Genomic DNA, 23,773 nt, shown 5'->3' on the forward strand with positions numbered 1-23,773 from the left:
GCTGGAGTTTAACTACTGAGCCATGAGACACCACACAGGTTTGGATCAACTGAATACAGAAAAAACAACACCAAAGCAGGTCTGGAGTGGATTTGCAATGATGAAAGAGGGAGGAGCACAGTGTTAGAGGGTGGTTATTACCTGTTCCTGAAGTGACCACAAACTGCTGGAGCCCCAGATACACTTCCAGGTTATCCTGCAGAACGGGAAACTGGAAGAGAGAAGAATGGATTGTGATCCTGGGGCTTGGCAGACAGTAACACCCAATGACTGATTGCTCTGCCAGAGCAGAGTGCTCTCATTTCTCCCCAGTGCCTTCACACAGGCATTTGGAAGAAGGGCAGGATGGGCTTCAGGCTGATCCTGCATCCCACAACTTCCCAGGTCCTGACAGCTGTCAGGAAAACAAAGATCACTCCCCAGAGGCACTTCCTGTGGCAGCTCTCCTTTGCTCCCAACCCCAGCAATCAGCCTGACAAGATAATGGTCTGACAGTGCAAGAGAGGGCACAGCACCAGGAATACACAGCTGGAGGCACAACCCAGGCCAAGGAGCAGAGGAGTGGCAGAGTCTGAAGTGCAGGAGGTCTGTGCTCACCCACCTCACCTGCCAGTATCACTTTCTCAAAAGGTGATCCTTAAAAATCTCCCTAAATATTATGCAACCACAAAGTTGAGTTCAGTGCCACTACCAGGGTACAAAAGAGAAGCAGTGCAGCACTCTGGCAGCAAGCTGCAGGCTGCAGCAGTGAAATTCCATGGGGAAAACAGCCAAAGGAATAAACACCACAGTCCTCATGCACCCTGGTGTGGGAGCAGAGTGTCAGCCCAGCTCCATCTCTCAGCAGTGACAGCAAACATGCCAGGTCCTGCTCATGCTTCAGCTGAAGAATTTTTCTCAACCCCTTCAGCCTGGCACAGCTCTGTTTAATTTCTGTTGGGGAAAATGGTTGAAATTGGTGGTTGGTTTGAGGGAAGTTCTCTCACCCATTAGCAGAAGGAGCTGCAGCCTTTCCTTGCCCAGCACGGGATGGATCATGGCAGCTGCTGTCCACTGCTTTAATTATTTGCCACTGCTAAAACTCCTAAACTAACCACTGCACCCACCAGCCCTGCAGCCACTGGGCAAAGCACTGGGAGCTGCTGGAGAGCCTCCCACATTCCCCAGTCCAGCAGAAGGAACAATGCAGGGCTCAGGAAAGCACTCCCTACCCAGCTTCCAACATGCTGTGCCTAATTAGCAGTGGAGTGTCTTTGCATAACTGCCTGAGGGGAGTTTAAAAAGCCACAGAGCCTTCCTCATGTGAATGTGTTACTCCAAGGAAGCCACATGCTCTGCTCCATCTGATCCATCTGCTCCCTGAAACACTGCTCTGCTCCTCCCGCTGACTCACAGCAGCCTCTGCTTTGTTCCCTCCTTCTAGTGACAGGCTTCTGCTTCCCTGCTTAAAGAAAAACAGCAACTGCAAAGGCACTTCAGGTCAGGCATCTTCTGCCTCTGCAGCAGCCCAGTTTTTCTGCTTCTTGGGAATTCAGTTCTGAGGTCGAGGTGTGCAGTGTTCCCAGCAGGATTAATGCATTTGCTGAGATCCCACTGCTGTTATTTCCCTTTCTCCTCAGCCAGCAAAACTCCACCTGGGCTGCTCTGAATTCTGGGCCACACTTCCATCCTCAAGATCTCCTCCTCAAAATTGCTAGGATGCTACAAACCCAGACAACTTTTATACAACCAAAGGTAGTGACAGCAGCTGAACAGAAGCACTTATCCAGAGCAGATCTGCTTCCCAATAGTCCAAGGCCTCTCTCCAGCATTTTTATCTAGCATTTAATTAAAATAAAGATTCCACTCTCTTTAAAGCCTTAATAATGACACTTATCTGCCCAATTCACAGCCCTGCCTCCAAGATAAAGGCCAAGATAAACAGCCCAGAGGGGTTGCTGCCAAATGTTTACACTTTGAGAGGTGGGAATTTCTAAGGAGTGTCCACCAAGACACTGAACCACTCTCCAAAACACTCCAAGAAATGCAACAAAGCCAAAGAAACAATTCTTCCTCTTCAATTTCTAATCTCCCCTTGCCAAGTTTTGCATCCAGCCCCAAATTTCCCTCATTTTTTGGTTGGGTTTTTTTTTTTTTTGGCACTGAGGCATCTGTCAAAAAAAATCTACAGCAATTGGTGCTGATTCCACGTGGCACTGGGGCCTGGGGCAGGACTTACGAGTGTGGAGAAGGCGTGAGTTGGCAGCAGCTCCATGACTTTGGCCACCACTTCCAAGCTCTGGCGCAAGTACCGCTGCCACTCCGTCTGCTGCTGCAAACAAAAGGACACTGGGTGAGCACTGCCCTTCCCCGTGTCCCAAAAGCTCTGTGTTCCCCTGGGAAGGGAGGGACAGGAGGGAGAAAGCCCCCCAAAACAGCATCTTAGGGAAATGCAATTTCACACTCCACTCAAACTTATTTTCACAAAGAATTAGTTCTGTTTTCATACAGAATTGGTAAAAACAGGGGACAGTGCAGGAGAAGGGAGGGGAAAGAGTGGCAATAACTTGATGGGTGAATTAAATAATTACATTAAATTTAAAGGTGAATTAAACTATTATTTTAACAGTTAAAGACTCTTTCCATGCTCAGCTACACAGGTGACTGAGAAAGAAGCTGCCTGCTACCATCATAGCCCAAAGCTGCCATTAATATGAGAAGGGACAAATGGAACCAGACACACACAGAGCAACATGAGCAACAGAATCAACAGCACCATATCCTGACTCAATTTAAATAATGAACTAAAACCCTTTTCAAGTTTTATACCAAAAGCTTGAAGTCTTGCAAGCATCATCATTTTCCATCCTCTTTTGGAAGCATAAGGACAACTTCATCAGGACTGCTCTAGATAATTTATACCCTTATTTGTGACATTATTATCACTATGGAAAGGCATCCAAACATCAACATGGTCTTTACAGGGGTATGGCAGCTAATTATCCAGATGACACAAGTGTCAAATGAATCCAGAAAATAATTTACTTTGCTTATGAAATGGTGCTGCTATCAAGCTCAGAAGCTGTGATGTGACCAGCCCTCAACACCCCAGAGTTTAAAAATCTATCTGATGCCATTTGTGATAAAATTCCCCCTGCTCCTTCACTGACCCTCTTGTGACAGCTGATCTGCCCTTCCAGGGCTCTGGCCCCACCCATTTTGGCCACCTGCTCCACTTTGACATTTATCAGCTTCAAGGTGATTTTTATTAATACCAACTTAGGAGAAACAAGCTTAAACACAAGCACCAAGACACAGTTTCAAGCTTTTGCTTCAGAGATATTTTAGCATTTAAATTCCCAAGTGACCAGCAAATTAATTCCAAACTAATTAAACACTTTAAATTCCAAAGGTGTTTAGACATGGACATCTAATACCTTTGACAATCAGAACACAAGGATCTAATTTTTTCCCCCAATAACAACCAAGTTAAACACAAAGGTTACATCTCCAGCATGACATTTTGTAAAAAGCATCTGAAGCTGTTTTACAGCTCAAACCCCACAGAGAAGGGAGGGGAGAAGCAGCTGTTTAGCCCAGACTCCAGAAAAGCCCCTGGAGGTGGCAGCAGTGCAGGGGTTCACAGTGCCCTGTCCTGTCCAGCTTACATCATCATCCAGGGTCTCGTCATCCAGCTCCTCCAGCTGTGCCTGGTTATACCTGAACTGGATCCGGTTCAGCACCTCTGTCAGCAACAGAACCAAGGCATCTTCGTACCTGCAGCCACCAGGGAGACACACAGAGCTGGGTAAAAGCCTGCCAGCAAGGGCAATCTAAAACAGAGCAGTCACACCAAGCAGCTCCTGGGATTCAAGGTATCAGCTCATTTCAGGTCACAAGGCAGCTGTAAGGAAACAGCCTTGGCAAAACCCAGTATCCCTCTGCCTCTGGAAGGGAAAGGGAGGATTGTCAGCAATAGAAACAGCCCCAGAGTTCAAAACAGGAAAAGCAGGAGCAGCTTGCCAGGAACAACACCAGGTGTCCACAAAGAGGAGGCACCAAGAGCTCCTTGCAGCCTGGGCTGTCCTCAGCAGCCTCTGCTGCTCTGCTCTGGGCACTGAACGAGGAACAGAGGAACCAGGGTGGCTGTGGCTGCCTCAGGTGGCACCTTCAGCCTCTCTGTGCTGCTGTCTCCTCTCCCACACTGAAATTCTGGCCCTTCTCCCCTGAAACAAAGCCAGCCCCTTTTCTGTTTGCCCTGTAACATGTCACTGAAATGTCCCTGCACCTCTGGGAGCCAGGGAGCTGGGACAGAGCACACCAGAGAGCCAACAGAAATAATGCCAAGCTGCAAACCCTGCAGAGCACACTCCTGGTGCCACAGCACCAAAGTCCAGGGATTTCAAGCAGGGTTAGTTTGATTTTGCCTTGAAAAACCTCCTTCTCAAAACAGCTGGGGTCTCATTAAAAAATCCTGGTTTTTTTCTAGGGAAAATCAGGTTGGAAAAACAGGCCTTAAAGAGTAACAGACGCAGATCATGACGCAAGCCAAGTGTCAGATGTGACAGTCAGCTGTGCCACCAGCCAGGCAGCTGCAAGCTCTGGGCAAGGTGGTGTAACCTTGCATTTGGCAACTTCTCCAGTGGTGGAAGTGGCACTGTGCACAAAATGCAAAGTTTCTGAAGCACAGAACAGGAAATGTCCTCTGTGCCGCTGCGGTGTCACCACTCCCAGACTACCCAGCTCAGGGTTCCCACGGCTCAGGGCGTGCAGAGATGTGGAGATGTCAGAGCTGCCACTGGGGACAAACAGCACAGCCCCAACCACTCACAAGCTTTATTTAGGATTTTGTAGTCTGGCAGACCCAGAGACAGCTTTTTGTTACAGTCTTCTTCATCATAAGCTGAGTGACACCAGGACAACACGCACAACATGCACGTTAGGCAGGTACAGGAGCAAATCATGAAGTTCCAACCCAAAATCTACTTATTGAGAAATTCAAACCCCACAGTTCCCATGCTGAAAGGAGGAGCTGTGTGCTCTACATAGTTCCACTTTTCTTTGTGGTTATGATGCCAGGCTGGCTTTACAAAACCAACTGCTGCTATTCAGGGTGCTCAAGGGAAAAAGAACCTTCCTTCTGCACTCAGCAGAACTAAACATGGCACAAACCATGGTGCTTTTAAACCTCAAAAACCCAAACAACTCACCAGGATATTCACCAGATTTTTAAAGTGGCAGCAAAGAGACTCTTCTTAAACAAAACCCACCCCTTTCAGGGTCAGCATCTGCCAAGGAAGAGCTGCCAACCACTGTTGTAACTAATACACACAGTAGGCAAGCAAGTGCAACTTTTGAGTTCCAGTCTCATCTGTACTTCTCAGAAACACATCCTCAATTTAAAGAGGAAATTTTAAATCCTAATTACATAAAATTTGTTTCCTAATTCATTAATTAGTTGTATGAGCTGTGTGAATGCTAAGTAAACAACTTGTGTGGTAGTTTCCTCCTCTAATTTGTGCTAAAATGTGCTCCAGTTTTATTTTAGACTACAAAGCTTCCTTCCTCTGCCTGCAAGGTTCACACACAACATATGTAAGTGCCAGTCTGTCTACCCAAACCTGCTCAGTCTGAATTCTTGTGAATGAGTGTGAAACACTGAGCTTTATGCTTTTTATACTTCATGATTTTAGAAAAACAAAGAACTCAACCACACAGGAGGCTTCTGTAAGCAGTAGCTTATTTCTGACAGCTCTTCCATGGTGACCACAAAGTCTCTGCTGCTGTAGCAAAAAATCCTTCCCTGTGAGGGTGGGCAGGCCCTGGCACAGGGTGCCCAGAGCAGCTGTGGCTGCCCCTGGATCCCTGGCAGTGCCCAAGGCCAGGCTGGGCAGGGCTTGGAGCAGCCTGGGACACTGGAAGGTGTCCCTGCCATGGCAGGGATGAGTTTTAAGGTCCCTCACCCCACCCCTTGGAATGCCATGATTCCAAGCTGTCCCACCCTGGTAGCCCCCAGCCCTCACCTGTTGAGCACTGCTTCCTTGTCTGCCAGGCGACTTTTGATTTTGCTGGTCAGATAGTCCAAGAAGAGTGTCCAGATGTCCAAGCAAGAAAAGTAACCTTCATGTGTAGGCTGAAAGACACCAAAATTGCCAGTGAGTACCACAAGCTATGGCAAGATGGATTTCACAGAGTGAAAACAGGAGTTAACATCCACTTCAATCCATGGGAAGAGCTTCTTGCTTTACTGAAACACTTCTAGGATGTCACTGGAGAGATTCAGAGCTGGCAAAAGGTGAAAAAGAGCTTTTGTACAAGGGCAGGAATCCAGGAATTACAAGGCTGTCTCAGTGTCAACCCATCTCATGGCTTGCTACACCAGTTTCCAGCATTCCAGAGTCTAAAGGGGCTCCAGGAGAGCTGCAGAGGGACTGGGGACAAGGCATGGAGGGACAGGACACAGGGAATGGCTCCCACTGCCAGAGGGCAGGGCTGGATGGGATATTTGGAATTAGGAATTGTTCCCTGGGAGGGTGGGCAGGCCCTGGCACAGGGTGCCCAGAGCAGCTGTGGCTGCCCCTGGATCCCTGGCAGTGCCCAAGGCCAGGCTGGGCAGGGCATGGAGCAGCCTGGGACAGTGGAAGGTGTCCCTGCCAAGGCAGGGGTGGCACTGGAGGGGCTTTGAGGTCCCTTCCAACCCAAACCATCCTGTGATTCTGTGATATTATAAAGCTGTTTCCTTGTCATTGTTCCTGTGTAATTGGGCCTGAGTTGCACTGACAGCTTCTACAGCAAGGTAAAACCAACCTAAAGCCACAGGGCTTGGGGGTTTTCATACAAAAACTAAAAACTACAAGAAAGCCACAGATTGAGGACAAAGAATAAAATCCCCAAACACAAACCAAGCAAGTCTGAGAGATTTCTCCACACATTGTCCATTCCAAATACTGGAAAAATTAAAGCAGAAGCCGAGTTAAACATCTGACAAAGTTGTGATTGCAGAGTGACCACCTGTGACCTCTAAATCCAAGAGCACACGAAGCCATCTCCAAGTCCCCAGCACCACTGGGAAGTGCCAGTAAGACCAGTTAAATGCTCTTTTTTCGGGTTGACTGGAGCAAACAAGCTAGCCCTGGACAACAGAACAGGTTGGGAAAAATGAAGATGTGGGGCTGTACCTGATGAAAAGTGTATTTGAACAACAAGGCCAGGAATTCAACCACGGGGAACTGGGAGTAGGATTCGATCCTTCGCAGGTGGACGCTCACAAAGAGCCTGAGGAAATCTGTGAACTTCTCAATGTAGCTACAAAGGAAAGGAGAAAACACTGAGAAAAAACAGCAAAGGTGCCCCAAGGGAAAGCAATTGCATTGAAATGGTGGTAAAAGCCACTCAAAATCTTCTCATTCAAAGCAAAGTTACAATTAACCATCAGTAGAACAATCAAATATAAAGCCCTGCAACAATTACCTACAGGATGGGCAACCCTTCACTCCATTAACACCTGAAACAGCAGAAAAGACAATCTAGTCAAAAGCAACTTTAATATTCAGATAAATATTGAGTTCAACTAGGCCTGCAAATGAAAACACAACCCCCTCCACCCTGCAGAAACCATTTGAAAGCAGAGGTCATTGTAGTGATGGAGATAGGATTAGTGAAATTTACTGTAGCCCTGAGGAATTCAGCTGCAAGCAGGAGGTTAATGCAGGAATCAGCAACAGAGGGGTTACATTTACAGGAGGGAGTGGGACAGCCAGGGAGCTGAGAGCTGGAAAGGAAAATTCCTCCTGCAGTGGAGATCAGCTATCCAAGAGTTTCTGAGCTGAGCCCAGGCTTGGGCCTGAACTGGGAAATGAAAGAGAAATCTTCCTGTAAAGCATGGGGCTCCTCAGGGAATGTACAGAGTGTAGCTCCCAATAGGAATCTGCCACCAGATCTTCAGGGACTGCAGCAAGGGCACGACCTCGGTGCAGCAGGGAGAGTTCTTGGGGGGGAAATGGCAAAGCTCCCAGTGGGGTGAGCTTTTATTGGGGAGCAAACACACCCTGCACAGCACGAGCTTCATCTCCAGATCCACCAGTGCAGCAAGGGTTAAACACTCCACCAGCCACAGGAGGGCTGGCAGCACCACACACAGGCAGTGCCAGCCTTCCCTCATGCCCAGAGCTCTGAAATGCATGAAACTACTTAAGTTTGTATTTTAAACAAAAAGTTGGGCTCAGCACAGTTTCAGACAGGCATGAGCAGCCTGGTTTTACTCTACTGCCTGCTCTGCACTGCTGCAGACTCTGGGGATTTGGGGGTTTTTTTGGGAATCCCCAGTCTTTCTAACAAGAACTCCCTCACGACCAGCAGCACTGCCAACTGACAGAGCTGTAGCACTGGGGGCTGTTGTGAGCCTTCAAATCCACACACTGCTTTGAACGTGCAAAAAAGATGAAGTTCTTCTTTATTTGGCACTGCCTACATCACAGGAGATCACTGAGCACACGTGAGCACAGATCAAACACTTCAAAATCAAAGCCGGGGGAAAAAAAATTTAAAAAAAGAAGTCCAGACTCCAACATCTTCATCCTTTTAACTTTTATTTTCTAAACAGGCTCTGACCTGAAAGCAGTGAAATTCTGCCTTGGCCACCAGCCCCATTCTCCACCACTGAGCCATTGCCTGGATCCTTACCAGCACTTCCCATCTTCTGGGATCTTCAAAGCCAAACACAAATGAAGCAAAAGGTAATCTCAACTTACTCTTTCCTGGACTTTTCAAAGTGTTCAGACTGACTTTTAACAGAACAAAAATAACCAGCAGCACAAGAGGAAGGCAAGGAAGGACTCCAGGGCATGCAGGTTCTGAGCACACCCTGAAGGGTTCTTCAGTGCCCCTTTCCTTCAGGATTTTGATAGCCCAAGCCAGGATGACACCTCCATGCACTAAAGTCCTTCAGTTTTGGACACAAAAAGTACAGCTGTGCCCTTAAGTGACAACAGGAAAATCCTCATGGCCTTTTCCACAGAAAAGACAAGGAGAAAAGAAAGCTCCACTCCCCCAGAAGCCAGCTGGATTTTGCAGTCTCCAGAACATCTTGGTCCCATCCCATTTCAGACCTCAGCAATGAATAAAGGACTCTCCCAACTCCAGACACCAGCAGTCCCTGTGGATAAGAGGTCTAAGGAATGTCATGGAATGGCAGCACCACCTCTGCCCAGGCCAGCACAGCTCCACACCCTCCAAGGAAGCTGGCCCCAAAGGCTGCTGGATAGTGTCCATAAAATTAAAAACAGTTAAAAAGGGGATTGTGGGTTTCCAGAAGAGCTTTTCTGGAATCCAGAGGGGAATTCCTGGCTCTCTGTGCCCTGCAAGCAAAGGTGTCCCATCCTCACATGCCTCACTTCCAGGCAGAGAGTGACACAAGTCAGAGCTAGCAAAAAAAGGGCAGCAGAATTCCCTGGGAGTCTGAATTTACCACCCCAAAGTTATGCCTTCATCTAAGGATACTGAAAAGGAGAATTGTGCAGCAAAAACGTTCAAGTCCTCTCTACAAATGGACACAGCTTTTTTCCTAAATGTTTTTTTCTCCTGAGTGGAAATTTATTCCCACCCTTGTGTACCCATAGTAAGATACTCAGCACTTTCACACAGTTACAACCTCTCTGCCACTGCCAGCAGCCCTGTGACAAGAGGCAGCACCAAGTCACCACCCTGCCAACACCCAGGCTTAGCCACTCAACACAACAGCAGGAGGAGTCTCACTCATCCCTACAAGTAGGAATATCTGACATAAGAGAGTGGAGCTGTCCCAGGGAACAAAAGGTGGCAGTAACACCCTGGAAAAAGAACACACAGCTTCCCAAGGTGCTGCTGCTTCCCTGCTGCCTCCAGCCAAGCTTGTGGAGAGCCTTGGAAGTGGAGCCTTCACCAATGAACAGAACTCCCCAAGCTGTGTTTGGTGCTGTTTAAAAATAAATTTAAAAAGCAAAAATAAAGAAGAACCAGAAATGGCCATGGCTCAGTGAAGGGTAGGAAGCTTCTGCTGTCTTCTCCCGGGTCATGACTCACAGGATGTGTCCCCACTCTGTGTGCTTTGGGCAGAATGGAAGATACCAGAGGGGACAGAGAGGACACTGCAGTGCCTTTACCTCCTAAGCCTCTTCTGTGCTCTGTGACAACAGCTTCAGCTCTGGTGCCACCTCAGACCTGCAGTCAAACAGCAAGGAACGGGGACAGGGGAGGGAAGGGACAGCGAGGGACACAAACCTGGGCCAGCAGCTCCCTCAGCACCCAGCCCTTACCTGGGCACACCTACCTCTCTGCCCGGCTGCCCTGGCTCAGTGCTCTGAAAGAAAGGCCATCAGACACACCATGCAGGACCCCAAACCAAACCCCACATCCCTCAGAGGCCCCGAGCCGCTCCTACCTCTCATCCAGCTCCTCGAGGCGGCTCTTCACCGTGTGCGCGTTGTTCTCCCTGGTGATCTTCTGCAGGAGGTAGAAGGTCTGCTGGAACATGCGCAGCAGGTACTCCTCGAACTCCATGGGCACGCAGTTCTTGGACATGAGCTCGTTGATGCAGGCCATGGCCAGCACGCCCAGGCGGCCACGCTCCGGGCCCAGCGGCGCGCCGGGGCTGCTGCCGTTCACCGCGGACATTTTGCGGGCGCGCGTGTCGCAGCCGAAGCGCGCGAAGTGGAAGATGGTGGTGAGCAGGGACGGGGTGATGCTCGTGGACAAAGGGATCCAGCTGAAGAGGTGTGCCAGGCACTCCAGGGCCAGGGAGCAGATGTACTCGCTGTCTGTGTCCAGGATGGGGATGGGCTGGTTCAGCAGCTTGGCCGCGCTGGGGCTCTGCAGGAGGCTGCTCAGGAGGTCACCTGGGGAGAGGGGGGGATAGGAAAAGTAGGCAACCCCTGATGCAGAAAATGATTGATATCTAAGGCTTTGGAATGCTGAATGCTCACTTTATTAAAACTATATTACATTATACATTTACTTCTAACTACTGAAAAACTGGTGGCTGTCTGCCGACAGTTCCCACACACACACAGGTGGATCTAGCTGGTCCATGAATCAAAACACCATCACCAGGATCCAATCAAGCAATCCCTTCAGGTAAATAATCTTCCAACACATTCCACATGTTTAAAAACGCAGGAGCAGCAAATAAGAATTTGATATATTTGAGATAAGAATTGTTTTGATCATTCTTTTCTCTGTTTCTCTCACACCTTCTCTCTGTTCAGAGAGCATGTGAATACCACAGAGGGGTGTCAGGCACTGCATGGAATCCCAGCTGCCCAGCCCAGGGCAGGGCCAGGGGCTGGACTCTGAGCATCCTTGTGGTTCCCTTCCAACTCAGCACATCCTGTGATTCAGTGGGTAATTTGGCTGAGAGGAACTGGTGATTTCTGTACTTGGGAATTAGCCTCACACAGCCCTTCTGGCCTCACCAGGCAGGGCTCTCATGGTATTTCAGCAAATGCAAGGCCATGGGGTGTATTTTAGGAATTTATTATAAAAATCTATCCCCCCAACAAGGCTGAGCATCCTTGATGTAAGCTTGGCACATCCCTGTTATGCTGAATATCACAAAGGCTTCTGCTGGCCTGTGACACTTGTGGAGATGTCCCCAAAAAGCTCACTCAGGCCAGCACCTCTTCCCAGGGATCAAATGCCATGGCAGGCACAGATCACATCCCCATGCCCCCCAACAACATGACAAAGGCTTCCTAAGAAAGGTGGATGCTGAAAAATTGGACACAGCCTCAGGATTTGTCTTCCATGACTTCCTCCAGCCTCCAACTGACGCCACAGAAAGTTAATATTTGCAGTATCTTGTGACATAGTTCCACAGCTTCACCATGAAGCTGCTTTGTTTGGGGTATGCCAGCTGCTGGTTTCACTTTCTACCCAAACAGGAAACAGAAACAATCCCTGCTTTCACTTTCTTTGTGTCAGTAGGATTCTAACACAGTTCCTCTCAGTTTCTTTGACAGAAAGATTTTACTTCTGTTGTTACTTAGGGGAAGCCACTCAAACCCCTCCAATCACCTTTAGTGGCCTTGTACAAAGCCTTTACTGCTCCTCTGCACCTACTGATACTGAAAGAGCAGAACTGCAGCCAACACTCAGGGTGCAGATGAGCCTCAGTTCTGATACCTCAGGTTTTAGCTTTTTTTTTTTTGCTTTTTTTTTTTTAATTTTTTTTTTTTTTGTGCTGCTTTGGTTTTGGGGTCAGGGTTTCATATAAGGGGATAGTAAGGTGTGGGTCAGGGCTTCATATTAAGGGATGGTGAGCTCTCTTCACAGAGCAGGAAGACAAAACAATTCCTTCTCTAGCTGGGGACCAAGGACAAATGATCCAAATTTCAGGCCCAAGAGCATAAACAACATGGACTGAAGAGGGAAAAACAAGGAGGATGGGACTGCATGGGCTGGGGCTGTAATTGGACAATTAACTGCAATATGCAAAAAGACCAAAACTTACAAAAATGTCAGATCTTGTGACCAAGCCCTCTTTTGCTTCCATCTTGGAGCCATCCAGGCACAGCCACGGCGTGGCCTTTGAAGGGTCTTCTAATAAATATCCTCTTTATTCCCCTTAACTCTGTTTAACCTCTGTGGCAGCTGCTTAAGGCATCAGTTCCACAGAGCAGCACGGCAGGGAATTATTCCTGACTGCTGCTGCTGTGAGTTCTCTGCAGAATGACGTGGAGAAGCTCTGAAGCCACAGGCACTCACCTTCCATGTGCCACCTCTAACCAAGGCACCAACACCCCAGAGATTCCCTTAGCCCTGGTGGCCTTTGCTTCCTCCAAAGCTTCTGGAAGCCAAGCCAGGCTGCCTTTCCCACAGGTGCTGCCCACAATCTCCAGGCTTCCACCTGCTCAAAGCTATTCGCCTTCCCCAAGCTGCTCAACACACTTCTCTTCCTTGAGTACTTCATCTTTAATAACCTTTCCATCTCTAAAAATCTGGCACTTGCTGGGCTACAGAATCTGAAGTTCTTAGAGAATCTGAGTGATTTTTTATGGAAGTGAAACATCCTGACACCAGCAGTGCCAAAATAACAGCTATGATTTACTGAGCTACTTCCAACGTACACAAGAGCCTGAGTGATGAACACATCCCTCCTTAGTCCTCATTTTTCACCAAGATTGATGTCTTACATCACTAAATTCATAATTCCCTGCCAAGCCTTATCATTGCTTCTTTCTCCTGTGCTCCAGAAACTGAAGGCATCACATGGCTCTGGCTGAGCAAGACAATCCTGCCCTTCAGTCTCAGAACTGAACCCCCTGTGGGGACATTCACACCTGGGCACATCTGTACAGCTCAGATTGTGCTTTTACAGACCCCCCTGAAGCTCAGCCAGGCCAAGTGCACCAGGGCTGGGGAAATCCCAAACACAAATCCAGGCTGGGCAGGGAACAGACTGAGAGCAGCCCTGGGGGAGGATTTGGGCTGTTGGAGGATGAGAACTGCACATGTCCTGGCTGTGAGCACCCAGAAACCCCCCTGGGCTGGGCTGAGCCCCAGTGTGGGCAGCAGGAGGGGGGATTCTGCCCCTCTGCCCCCTCAGGTGAGACCCCCACCTGCAGAGCTGCCCCAGCCCTGGGGCCAACAGCAGCAGGACCTGGAGCTGCTGGGGAGAGTCCAGGGGAGCCCCTCTGCTCTGGAGCCAGGCTGGCAGAGCTGGGGGTGCTCACCTGCAGAGGAGAAGGCTCCAGGGACACCTCAGAGCCCCTGCCAGGGCCTAAAGGGCTCCAGGAGAGCTGCAGAGGGACTGGGGACAAGGCATGGAGGGACAGGACACAGGGAATGGCTTCCACTGCCAGAGGGCAGGGCTGGATGGGATATTGGGCAGGAATTGTTCCCTGTGAGGGTGTTGAGGCCCTGGCACAGGATGCCCAGAGCAGCTGTGGCTGCCCCTGGATCCCTGGCAGTGCCCAAGGCCAGGCTGGGCAGGGCTGGGAGCAGCCTGGGATGGTGGAAGGATGAGCTTTAAGGTTCCTTCCAACCCCAACTATTGCTACTCTTTTAAACATTCAGTTCAGTCAACTCCACAAAAATCAATGAGAATTAAAGATTCTCATCTTTTAATCCATCCACAGCAGAAACTCTCAATTACACTCCTGTAACTCACAGCAGCTGGTTCAAGTGCTTTGCACACAGTTCAGTCACTGAAGCTCTGAGGTTCAGGGATTTTCAGTGTCTTTGCAAACAGGTGACACATTCACAGCATCAGCTGCATTCATGCCAAAGCACAAAACTCCCAGGGACTGGCTCTGCAGCAGGAGAGCAGCCACAAATACTCCTGCTACTCATTTGTTTGCCATAATATTCCTGAGGAAGGGATTCATCAGGAAATGTGCTATAAATCATGCAAAGACAACATTTGGAGGCTGAGACTCTTGCTGAGTAAATCCTACACCATGGCAATAACTCAAATGTTGTCCAGCTTGGGACATTATCAGAGTTGCTTTGCTTTGCTTAAGTGATATGAGAAATGAGTTTAATGTTGTCTTCAAGTGCTATTTAAAACCCATGCAAGACTTGCAAATAACCATTTCACTCCAGTTCCCTCTGCAAATGAAAAATATGAAGCAGAGGTTTTCCAATTCCTAAAGAGGAGCTGGGCTCTGATGGAAGATATAAAACATTTATGGGGACTCAGGAGCTGGTTTTGCCTCTTGGAACACCTTTAATCTCACCTGAATGGAAAGGCTAAAGGGTGGTGGCCTCACTTAAGCAATGAAAACATTCAAGAGTCACCAGTACAAAGGACCTGAGTCTCAGGGAACACAAAATGAGCAAGCAGTGGATCAGAGGGAAGCACCTGGTGCTCCTTTTGGAAGTGGTGGAATCATCACCTCTGAAAGTGTCCAAAAGCCATGTGGATGTGGCACTTGGGGACATGGTTTAGTGGTGGCTCTGGCAGTGCTGGTTAATGGTTGGACTCTGTCTTAGAGTCTTTTCCAGTTGTAGTGATTCTGTGACTTCAAGAAGTGGAAGCACAACCAATTTTAACATGGACACAGCAAAGACACAGCACAGAAAAATAAAACTGAGAGAGTTTCACACAAACAAGTTTGCACAGGCAAAATGAAACTTCTAAAGGCCCTGCTTGTGTGGTCCTGGTTCTTAGCAACTATCCTGACAAAACACTGTGTGAAAAGTTTTGTTTGTTTTCCCTGAGAGGGGAGAAAGGAAAAGCCCAGCACAGAAGTGCAGCTGACTTCCAGTTTGGGAAACACGATCCCAAGTCACAAGGGCAGCACACAGGTGGATGAAAGCTGCCTCAGCAAAGCCCCAGGGGACTGAGGGACATCTCCAAAAGGCTTCCATGACAGCCAGCCCAGAATTTGTTCCACCAGTGCCCTTCCCCAGCACCATTCTTAACAACTGACACCAGAATCTTTGATCTTTTCTGTAAATATTTCCTGTTCAAACTCTTCCCAGCTACAGCAAAATCCACTCTCCCCCTGCCAACCCAAAGGAATATTTCTTCCCATTAAAGTTTGTGGTTTGTATATAAATATAGAAATATCTTAAGCTCCTCTACAGGAAAGGAGCACCCAAAATGCTGCTCAAACTTTAATGTGAAAGGTTTAGCATTAAGCAAACCACTGCCAACAGCTGATCAGAGGCAGCAGTCTGGAGTTGCCTGCTGCAACCTGGCCACAAGGAAGTGATCTGCAGCTCCCAGGAAACTGCTCAAGGTCCCAGGGACAAGGAAATGTGTGCCAAGGACAAGGACACAAAAATGTGTTCTCCATTTTGGAGGTAAGAAGTAGAGATGTCAAAGGGTTAACATCAGATAAGCACTCACACAAAACTCCAACAGGAATAGAGAGAAAACAAAGTTTCACAATCACAGAACAGTTTGGGTTGGAAGGGACCTTAAAACCCATCCAGTGCCACCCCTGCCATGGCAGGGACACCTTCCAGTATCCCAGGCTGCTCCAAGTCCCATCCAGCCTGGCCTTGGGCACTGCCAGGGGTGGAGCAGCCACAGCTGCTCTGGGCACCCTGTGCCATTTCAGAGACTTGGCTACCTTCATTTTCCTTTTTCACAGGCAGGATTCAGTTTTGCTCCACTGGCATTGATGTGCCAACAGCTGGAATTCAAGGAATGCCAACAGCTGGAATTCAGGGGACAAGGCCAACCCCATGCAAGGCCACAGGCTTGGGGAAGAGGGGCTGCAAAGTTCTCAGTGGAAAAGTGTGCCATGGGGGGCAAGAGGGCAATGGCACCTGGCCTGGACCAGCACTGGGGTGGCAACAGGACCAGGGCAGGGACTGTCCCCTGTGCTGGCACTGCTGGAGCACCCCCACTCCTGTGTCCAGTTCTGGGCTACTCCCAACACTGAGGGGCATGTCCAGGGAAGGGAACAGAGCTGGGAAGGGGCTGGAGCCCCAAGAGGAGCTCAGGGAGCTGGAAAGGGGCTCAGCCTGGAGAGAAGGAGGCCCAGGGGGGACCTTGTGGCTCTGCACAGCTCCTGACAGGAGGGGACAGCCAGGGGGGTCGGGCTCTGCTCTCAGGGAACAGGGACAGGGGGAGAGGGAACGACCTCAAGCTGTGGCAGGAGAGGGCCAGATTGGATATTGGGAAAATGTCTCCATGGAAAGGGTGGCCAGGCACTGGCACAGCTGCCCAGGGCAGTGGTGGAGTCACCATCCCTGAGAGGATTTAAAAGCTGTGAATATGGTTCTTGGGGACATGGCTAAGTGGTGGCCTTGGCAGTGCTGGAATAACAGCTGGACTTGATGACTTTAGAGGGCTTTTCCAACCTTAACAATTCCATGATTTTAACTCACTGTCATTAGAGAATTTTGCTGTGAAACTTCAGGGAGGTTTCTGCCATCTGAGGACAACAAGCAGCTCTGTGGGCACATTTTAATGACATTTGCAGTGAGGCATCCCCACAGTGCAATTTGTTTCTTTGTGTAGGGTTTTTCTTTCCAATCAGGAATTTGTTGGCTTGTGAAAAGCTCTGGGAAAGGGTTATTAGGAGAGGTTAGACAGAAAAGGAAGGAATCTGTGCCTGACACTGTAGGTTAAAGTACATAGAAATCCCATCTTGTAGCTTTTCCTTACCACTTTCTCCTGAAGTCGGGGACGGTGGTGGAGTAGCAGCAGTAGCACTGTGCTTATCCCAGATGCTCTCCAAAATACCTGGCCAAAGAGAGACCTTTCAGAAGTGCCTTCTCAAAGACACACTGATCCAACAAACACAGCACAGACTGCAGGAGAACTTGGGCAGAACACAGCTCGAGTGCTTTGGGAGGGACAGAAACACTCCATAGCAGCTTTGGGCTCACCAAGAGCAGACAATCCCCATCCCTCTCCATGGAGGGAGCTCAGCAGCTCTGCTGCACCAGTTGGCTCACATTAAGTTGACCCAAGTGCTGCAGGGCAGAGCTGCGTGCTCACAGTGCAGCAGCATCACCCCACCGTGCCCCAGGGAGCCCCAGGAGTGGCAGCCCAGCTGTGGGTGCTGAGGGGACACCCAGGTGAGTGGCACAAGGCTGGCTCGTACCTGTGAGCAGCCCCAGCACCGTCTGCACCTGCTCCAGGAGCAGCTTGCGCAGCTCCTCCTTGCGGGCCACGCTCAGGTCCTCGCGGGGACACGCCAGCTCCTCCGACGTGGTTTTCAGCATGATCAGCCCCAGGGGAGTGGTCACAGGAGACTGGATCAGCTGAGGAGCACAGAGAGCAGCGTGATGACAACACTCACTGACAGACAGGGATTAGCAACACTGCTCCGAGTTTACAACAGCTTCACCACTGCGGGCACCCACAGACGCGCTCGACTTCCCCAGACGTGAGTCTCTCATGTTGCAACAGCTCGAGCCCCGTGGGAATCCTTGGGCCTTCAGGAGAGCTTTCATAATGTCATTGCACACATTCTGTGTCCCAGCACGGCCACAGAACAGCCTGTCCCTTCTGCTTGCTGCATTCCCTGCACAGCAGCTCACACCTCACAGCCCAGCCGTGTCCCCAAAAATCCCCCCTCCCACAGGGCCCAAAGGCTGCAGCCAGGAGCAGAGGCCACCTGAGGGATGTGACTTCCCCTTGCACCTGCACTGCATCTCGACCTGGAAATTGCATTTCCCCCAAAAAGAGTAACTTCTGCCCCGTGCTGGAACAGGAGTGCACAAAGAGCTGACTTGTGCCTTCATCAGCCACAGGGTTATTAAAGACTTCTTCAGGTGGGGCAAAGCTCTGTTTCCAGCTGAAGGACAGCACTGCTCTCCACAGACACATCCACAGGGATTCATGCACTGCTCCCTCTGGGAGAAAAAAGTCCAAAGCCAATCCCAGTTGCTACAAGTAATCCTTGAAGCCATAATTCTGCAATACAGGCTTTGCTCCTGATCCCCTGACTCTCCAAAGGAGGGCCAGGCTGAGTTAACACTGCTAAAAACACAGAGTTTGGCGAAATATTTGGGGAGAAAACAGCCCATCTAAGGGCTCTTCATCTTGGCTTTTGAAAAGGAAGTCCCAGACTCAGGAGTAGATGGCAAAGAACTCAGTGAAACATCCAACTTGCTGGTAAATTGTGAAGGGACTGAAAATCATCTCTCAGGATATTTTCTGACAAACCCAGGGAATTTTAGCAATACCAGGTACTGGTACCTCAGTCAAACTAACCAAATTTTAAACCTCTAAGGAAGCAGTACTTGATGTAGAATTACTGGCTCTTCACAATGACAATACAATATCCCAATTTACCTTTCTTCTTCAGCCCTCCAGTGGTTCAGTAAAATGTTTAGAGACTACTTAGAGTACTGGGATACAATTTAATGCTGAAGAACAAAGAACATGCTGCAAATGATCTCAGAAAAAGTCCTGAGACAGCTCATCTGCAATTCTAACAGCAAATCATTCTGCTCCTCTGCTACTCTGCCTTCTGTCAAGGCCCTGGAATTCGGCATTACTGGTTTTCTTCCACTTTCTCTGAACATTTTAGGAATGTGTCTGCCACATAAATTAATTTATGGAAACATTTCCCTCCACTGCTGAGCTCACAAGGAGAGGCTTAAGGGAAAATAGATTCCTCAAGTGAGCTCTGCAATGCCTTAAGATAACCCCAGAGTGCCAGAAAGGCCAGGAGAGCCCAGGCTGCCTTTCAGTTCACATCCAGGTGAAATGAGAGGCAAAACTCCACATGGACACACTTATCTCCAAGTATTTCTTGTCAAATTGACAACTGAGGCCAGAACTGCAGCATGTCCCACTCCAGAACAGTCAGAAAAGTGATTATACCAGCCAGTGATGAGCTCTGCAGCCAAGACAGGAATTTTTAAAAATTTTGCCATTAATACTAGATCCATTTGCCTTAACAAATAAACTCCTGCCACTCAAGGACTTGGATTTCAGTAACTGCCTTGTGGCTTGGCCGTGGGCTTTGCTGCATTCAAATCATGTAATTATGTCAGCAGAAAAAGCCTGTGCAGCACTTCAGTTTACACTCAGCCTCTTTAAGCCAATTAGGAACAATTTTAAGGGAACTGGAGACAAAATAATCCAACAAAAAGAGGTTTGCACCAGCTTGGTGATGCTCCAGCAGCAGACTGGCTCAGGATTCCCTGTAAGGATGCTGATTGCACCCAACATTCCAGCTAATGACATGGATTCAGTCAGGATCCCCAGTTCACAGCTGAGCCTTCCTGCAGGAGCCCTCCTGAACAGGCCAACAACATCCCATTAGTGACCTTACTGATGAGCTACCAGAGATTTTGGGGTGTCTTTGGCTGTTGGGTGAAAAATCTGCACCAGCCCCATTAAGAAACTGACTTTTTAGAATCAGTGACACATCCATAATTTTACTGACTTCTGTTTTGTTTAAAGAACAACCCATACTCCTTGTATTTTCAAGAACTAGCCCATAATACTTAAAATTCAAAGTGAATTCTTGTGGCACAGTATTGTTCCTTCCTCAAAACACTTTTAACACTGGAGAGAAACGTAACACGGGAAAAAAAGCTGCGAGTTACAACACAATTAAAAAGGAATTTACTATTTAATTTTCACCAAAAGCAATCCCTACTCAAGGAAACAAAAAGATGCCTCTAAGGGAAAAAGCTGGCTCCATGCAGGGGCAGAGCTCTCACCTGCAGGATGTTGGTGAAGAAGTCGTGGTAGAACATGGGCCAGTCCTGGCGGCCGATGTCCACGATGACTTTGCAGAGCTTGTTCCTGATGAAGTAAGGCAGAGTTTTGTGGTGAGCCAGCAGCAGCTTGGGCAGGCAGCTCCTGATCTCCATCTTGTCCTGGGATGGGACCCCCAGCCACATCTTATTGATCAGGTTCTGCAAAAGCAATGGACATCCCAAATGAGCTCATCTTGGATATGAGAGACACACTGAGAGAATCTGGAATGTCAGAATGGTTTGGTTCACAAGGGACCTTAAAAATCATCCTGTTCCAACCCTCTGCCATGGGCAGGGACACCTTCCACTGTCCCAGGCTGTTCCCAGCCCTGCCCAGCCTGGCCTTGGGCACTGCCAGGGATCCAGGGGCAGCCACAGCTGCTCTGGGCACCCTGTGCCAGGGCCTGCCCACCCTCACAGGGAACAATTCCTAATTCCCAATATCCCATCCAGCCCTGCCCTCTGGCAGTGGGAGCCATTCCCTGTGTCCTGTCCCTCCATGCCTTGTCCCCAGTCCCTCTGCAGCTCTCCTGGAGCCCCTTTAGGCCCTGGCAGGAGCTCTGAGGTCTCCTCAGAGCCTTCTCTTCTCCAGGCTGAACAACAAAGCAGGGACAGAGCATCTGGCAGAGAGAGCTGCTGCACCTCATGGCCCAGGACTGGCAGTGCCACAAAGGAGCTGAAGTTACTGGTTTAACTGGTTTTGGGTTAAGCAGAGCTATAATGGCAGGCACAGAACAATTTCCTCCACATTTTAACCCTGGGCACCAAGGGTTTCCCCTCTAAAGGGTGAAGTACAGCCTGGGATGAAGCAGGAAAAAAAAAAAAAAACAGGAAGGAGATTTGGTTTTCCAGGCCTCTGATCCACCCAGGCCTCCTGAAGCTGAGCTGGGAGGTCATTGGAGCAGGCACTGCCTGGCAGTGACAAAGCATCACTGCACAGAAAGCTTTCAGCCCACTTAAAGGCAGACAAAATCCAAAGGAAAGCAGAGAGAGAATTGCTTCTCTGCCCTGATCCCACTTAGGACTCTGGAGCATTAGGAGCTGAATCTCTTGGGATAACCCAGAGGGGAGGCTGAAGGTCTGTGCCCAGCTGCAGCACTCAGCCTGCAGAAAGAGAATGCTGAAGATCACAATCACAGCCTGGAAGAAACCTCAAATATCCCAAACTGGAAGATGATGTATGGTCAAAGGACATGCACTGCACACAGACACCAGCTCCCAGCGCAGAGCTACACAGGGATATTTATACAGAAATTCCTCTAAGAAGTTGTTTTTGGTGTTTCCTAGCAGAGAAAATCCACAACTACTGCTTGAAAACAATGGCTCAAGCAGCTGAGGGTTCCTTGATGCAAGTCCAGAATTCCAACAAAACTGGAAGATATTTTAGCTTTAACATCCATCCTTTCAAGCCCACTGTGTTCTGTCCTACTCCTCCACCTGCCAGCAGCAGCTTTCTCCCTATAAATGCTTTTGGGAAGATATTTTCGTTTTCAAAAAGCAGGAGGTGAAAACCATTCATCTGGAAGTGGGTCAGGAAGAGTTTTATTCCAAATCCACTGCTACCTTCCTAAGCAGTTTGGGAGGTCCACGTCCTTGGGCAGTTTTGGGGATGATCCTTGTGTTCACACCCCCCTGATCCAGTAGCCAAGGACAGCTGGGGAAGCTGCAGACTGGGACAGACCTTGGCTCTGGGCACCACTGAATGTCCAGCACTGCACCAGTTAATTTTGGGAATTCAAGCTCCTCCATGGAGAGATCCTGATCTCCCAGCTGGGCTGGGGACTCCTGTCCCTCCCTCTGCACTTGCACAGTGATTTCTTTATTCTGGGCACAATCAGGTTTTTCAATGCTACTTTTTCCCCCTCCAGGGAAGCAGAGGCTCAGTAACCAAACTCCATAAAATATCCTGAGCTGGTAGGATGATCCCAAGGATCACTGAATCCACTTCCTGGCCCTGCACTTGTTTTACTTGTCAGGAAAATCAGTGGGACACCATCCCCTGAGCAGGAATAAGTCCCACAGCACTTGCCATCATCACCCCTTTTTGAGGGGAAGGTAAAGCAGATTCAGTTTGCACATGGGGTCCAGACTCCCTCTGCAATCCTTAATAAGTAAAATGAATATTTAAGAGAAGAGATCAACAATGATGTAGATAATCTGTAAAAACAACACAACTTTAAGAGCAGAGTTTTTACCTAAACATGTATTTTATCTGAAAAGTGGCCCTTTCAGAGCTAAGGCTATAAACCCCTGTGATTTAGGGGCACAGCTCAGAGTGCCCACCCAGCTAAGGACATGACACAGTCCACAAATGTCCCAGGCTGAGGAGTGACACTGACCAAACCCCAGGACATCCTCAGGGACAGACACTGCACTGGTCACTGAGAAATCAGTGACACAGCAGTGCTGTCCACAGAATACCTTTGCTTATTCCACAGGACACAGAGATCAATATCAAGCCTTTTAACCCAAATTTTACACTTTACACTAGGTGAAGAGTGGGATATGACTAAGAGAGACCTCACCTCTCCAGCCAGCACAAGTTTGCAGGATGCAGTTCAAGAGCAGCAACCACAACTACAAAATGTCAGAGAAATAAAAGCAGGTTTGCCTTCCCTCTCAGCACTCAAAGCCTGCAGGAGCCAGGAGCAGGTAATCACCCCCATATTTCTGATCATAAAAACAGCATAAAAGCAATAACACCCTTAAAAGCATCGTGCAGAAACTCAAGCAGCCTCTGAAACTGGAGGTAATTTGTGCTTAGAGATGCCAGGAAATGAATTCTTCAATTTGTGTACAAAGATTCATATTCTCCCACTCTGAGCCTGCTATTAAGGCAGAGAGCAATAAAAGCATCCTTCATCGCTGTACTTACCAGGGATGCCATTTCAGACAAACATCTCCCCCCAAAAAATCAATTGCCAGATAAAACTGCACCAGGCAGAGCAGTGGAGGAGCTGAGGCCTCACCTCAAACACTGTCAGGCTGTACATCATCACATAATCATTCCTTGTGCTGGACAGGAAGTACAGGCAGAATCTCCAGGCTCCTATCTGCTGGGCAAAGTTATTTAAAAGCTCCTCTGCAAAAAAAAAACCCAAAAACATAAAAGTACATAAATTACTTGAAAAAGTACTTCAGTTTTAATTTGACTTCGATGTAAAATATTCCATTAAAGTTCTTTAGCTGTAAACAAAGCCATAACAATGTATAGTGATAGCACAGCAACTGAGCAGGGAAGAGACCCTGTGTTCAGGGAATGACTCAACCTGGAGGAGGGTAAAAAATATAATAAAATCACATTCTACAGTGTTTAAAGCAATGTAACCACAGGCTTTAATGAAAACAAAACTGATGTGTCATTTTCGAATCAGTTTTGACATAAATAACTGCAGCAGATAAGAGGTGAATATTAAAACAAATCACACAGCAATTGTGTTATAAGCACTGTTATTTTATCTGTAAAAGCGAAATGCTGGGATTTCAGGTCATTGTGAGAGAGTAGGAGCATTTCAGACCACAATGTTCTAAACCACCTTCTTTTAATGCAACTCCAAGAGCTGCTGACTTGCTGAAGTTCAGGGGGTCAGAAACCTCCCTGAACGCTGAGGGAAAGATGTGGTCATCTCTCATGAGG

At 48.6% G+C, this 23,773-nt stretch overlaps 1 protein-coding gene across 2 annotated transcripts in view; it reads right to left on the minus strand.

Annotated features, from left to right (window-relative positions):
- XPO6 (exportin 6) overlaps positions 1 to 23,773 on the minus strand; it is a 58,532-nt gene that overhangs the window by 17,693 nt on the left and 17,066 nt on the right. Inside the window, exons 3-12 of one of the 2 annotated variants that reach the window (XM_064390441.1) lie at positions 23,106 to 23,218; positions 20,098 to 20,295; positions 17,520 to 17,679; positions 17,078 to 17,155; positions 10,397 to 10,850; positions 7,158 to 7,284; positions 6,003 to 6,112; positions 3,648 to 3,756; positions 2,219 to 2,308; positions 142 to 211 (exon numbers count right to left, since the gene is read on the minus strand). In XM_064390441.1, coding sequence (XP_064246511.1) covers positions 142 to 211; positions 2,219 to 2,308; positions 3,648 to 3,756; positions 6,003 to 6,112; positions 7,158 to 7,284; positions 10,397 to 10,850; positions 17,078 to 17,155; positions 17,520 to 17,679; positions 20,098 to 20,295; positions 23,106 to 23,218 — 1,509 coding nt within the window. Of the gene's footprint in view, positions 1 to 141; positions 212 to 2,218; positions 2,312 to 3,647; positions 3,757 to 6,002; positions 6,113 to 7,157; positions 7,285 to 10,396; positions 10,851 to 17,077; positions 17,156 to 17,519; positions 17,680 to 20,097; positions 20,296 to 23,105; positions 23,219 to 23,773 lie in introns of both variants that reach the window. The other variant, XM_064390440.1, reaches the window with a different exon arrangement.

This window comes from Passer domesticus, chromosome 15, assembly GCF_036417665.1.
Source record: "Passer domesticus isolate bPasDom1 chromosome 15, bPasDom1.hap1, whole genome shotgun sequence".
NCBI classification, from domain to species: Eukaryota; Metazoa; Chordata; class Aves; order Passeriformes; family Passeridae; genus Passer; species Passer domesticus.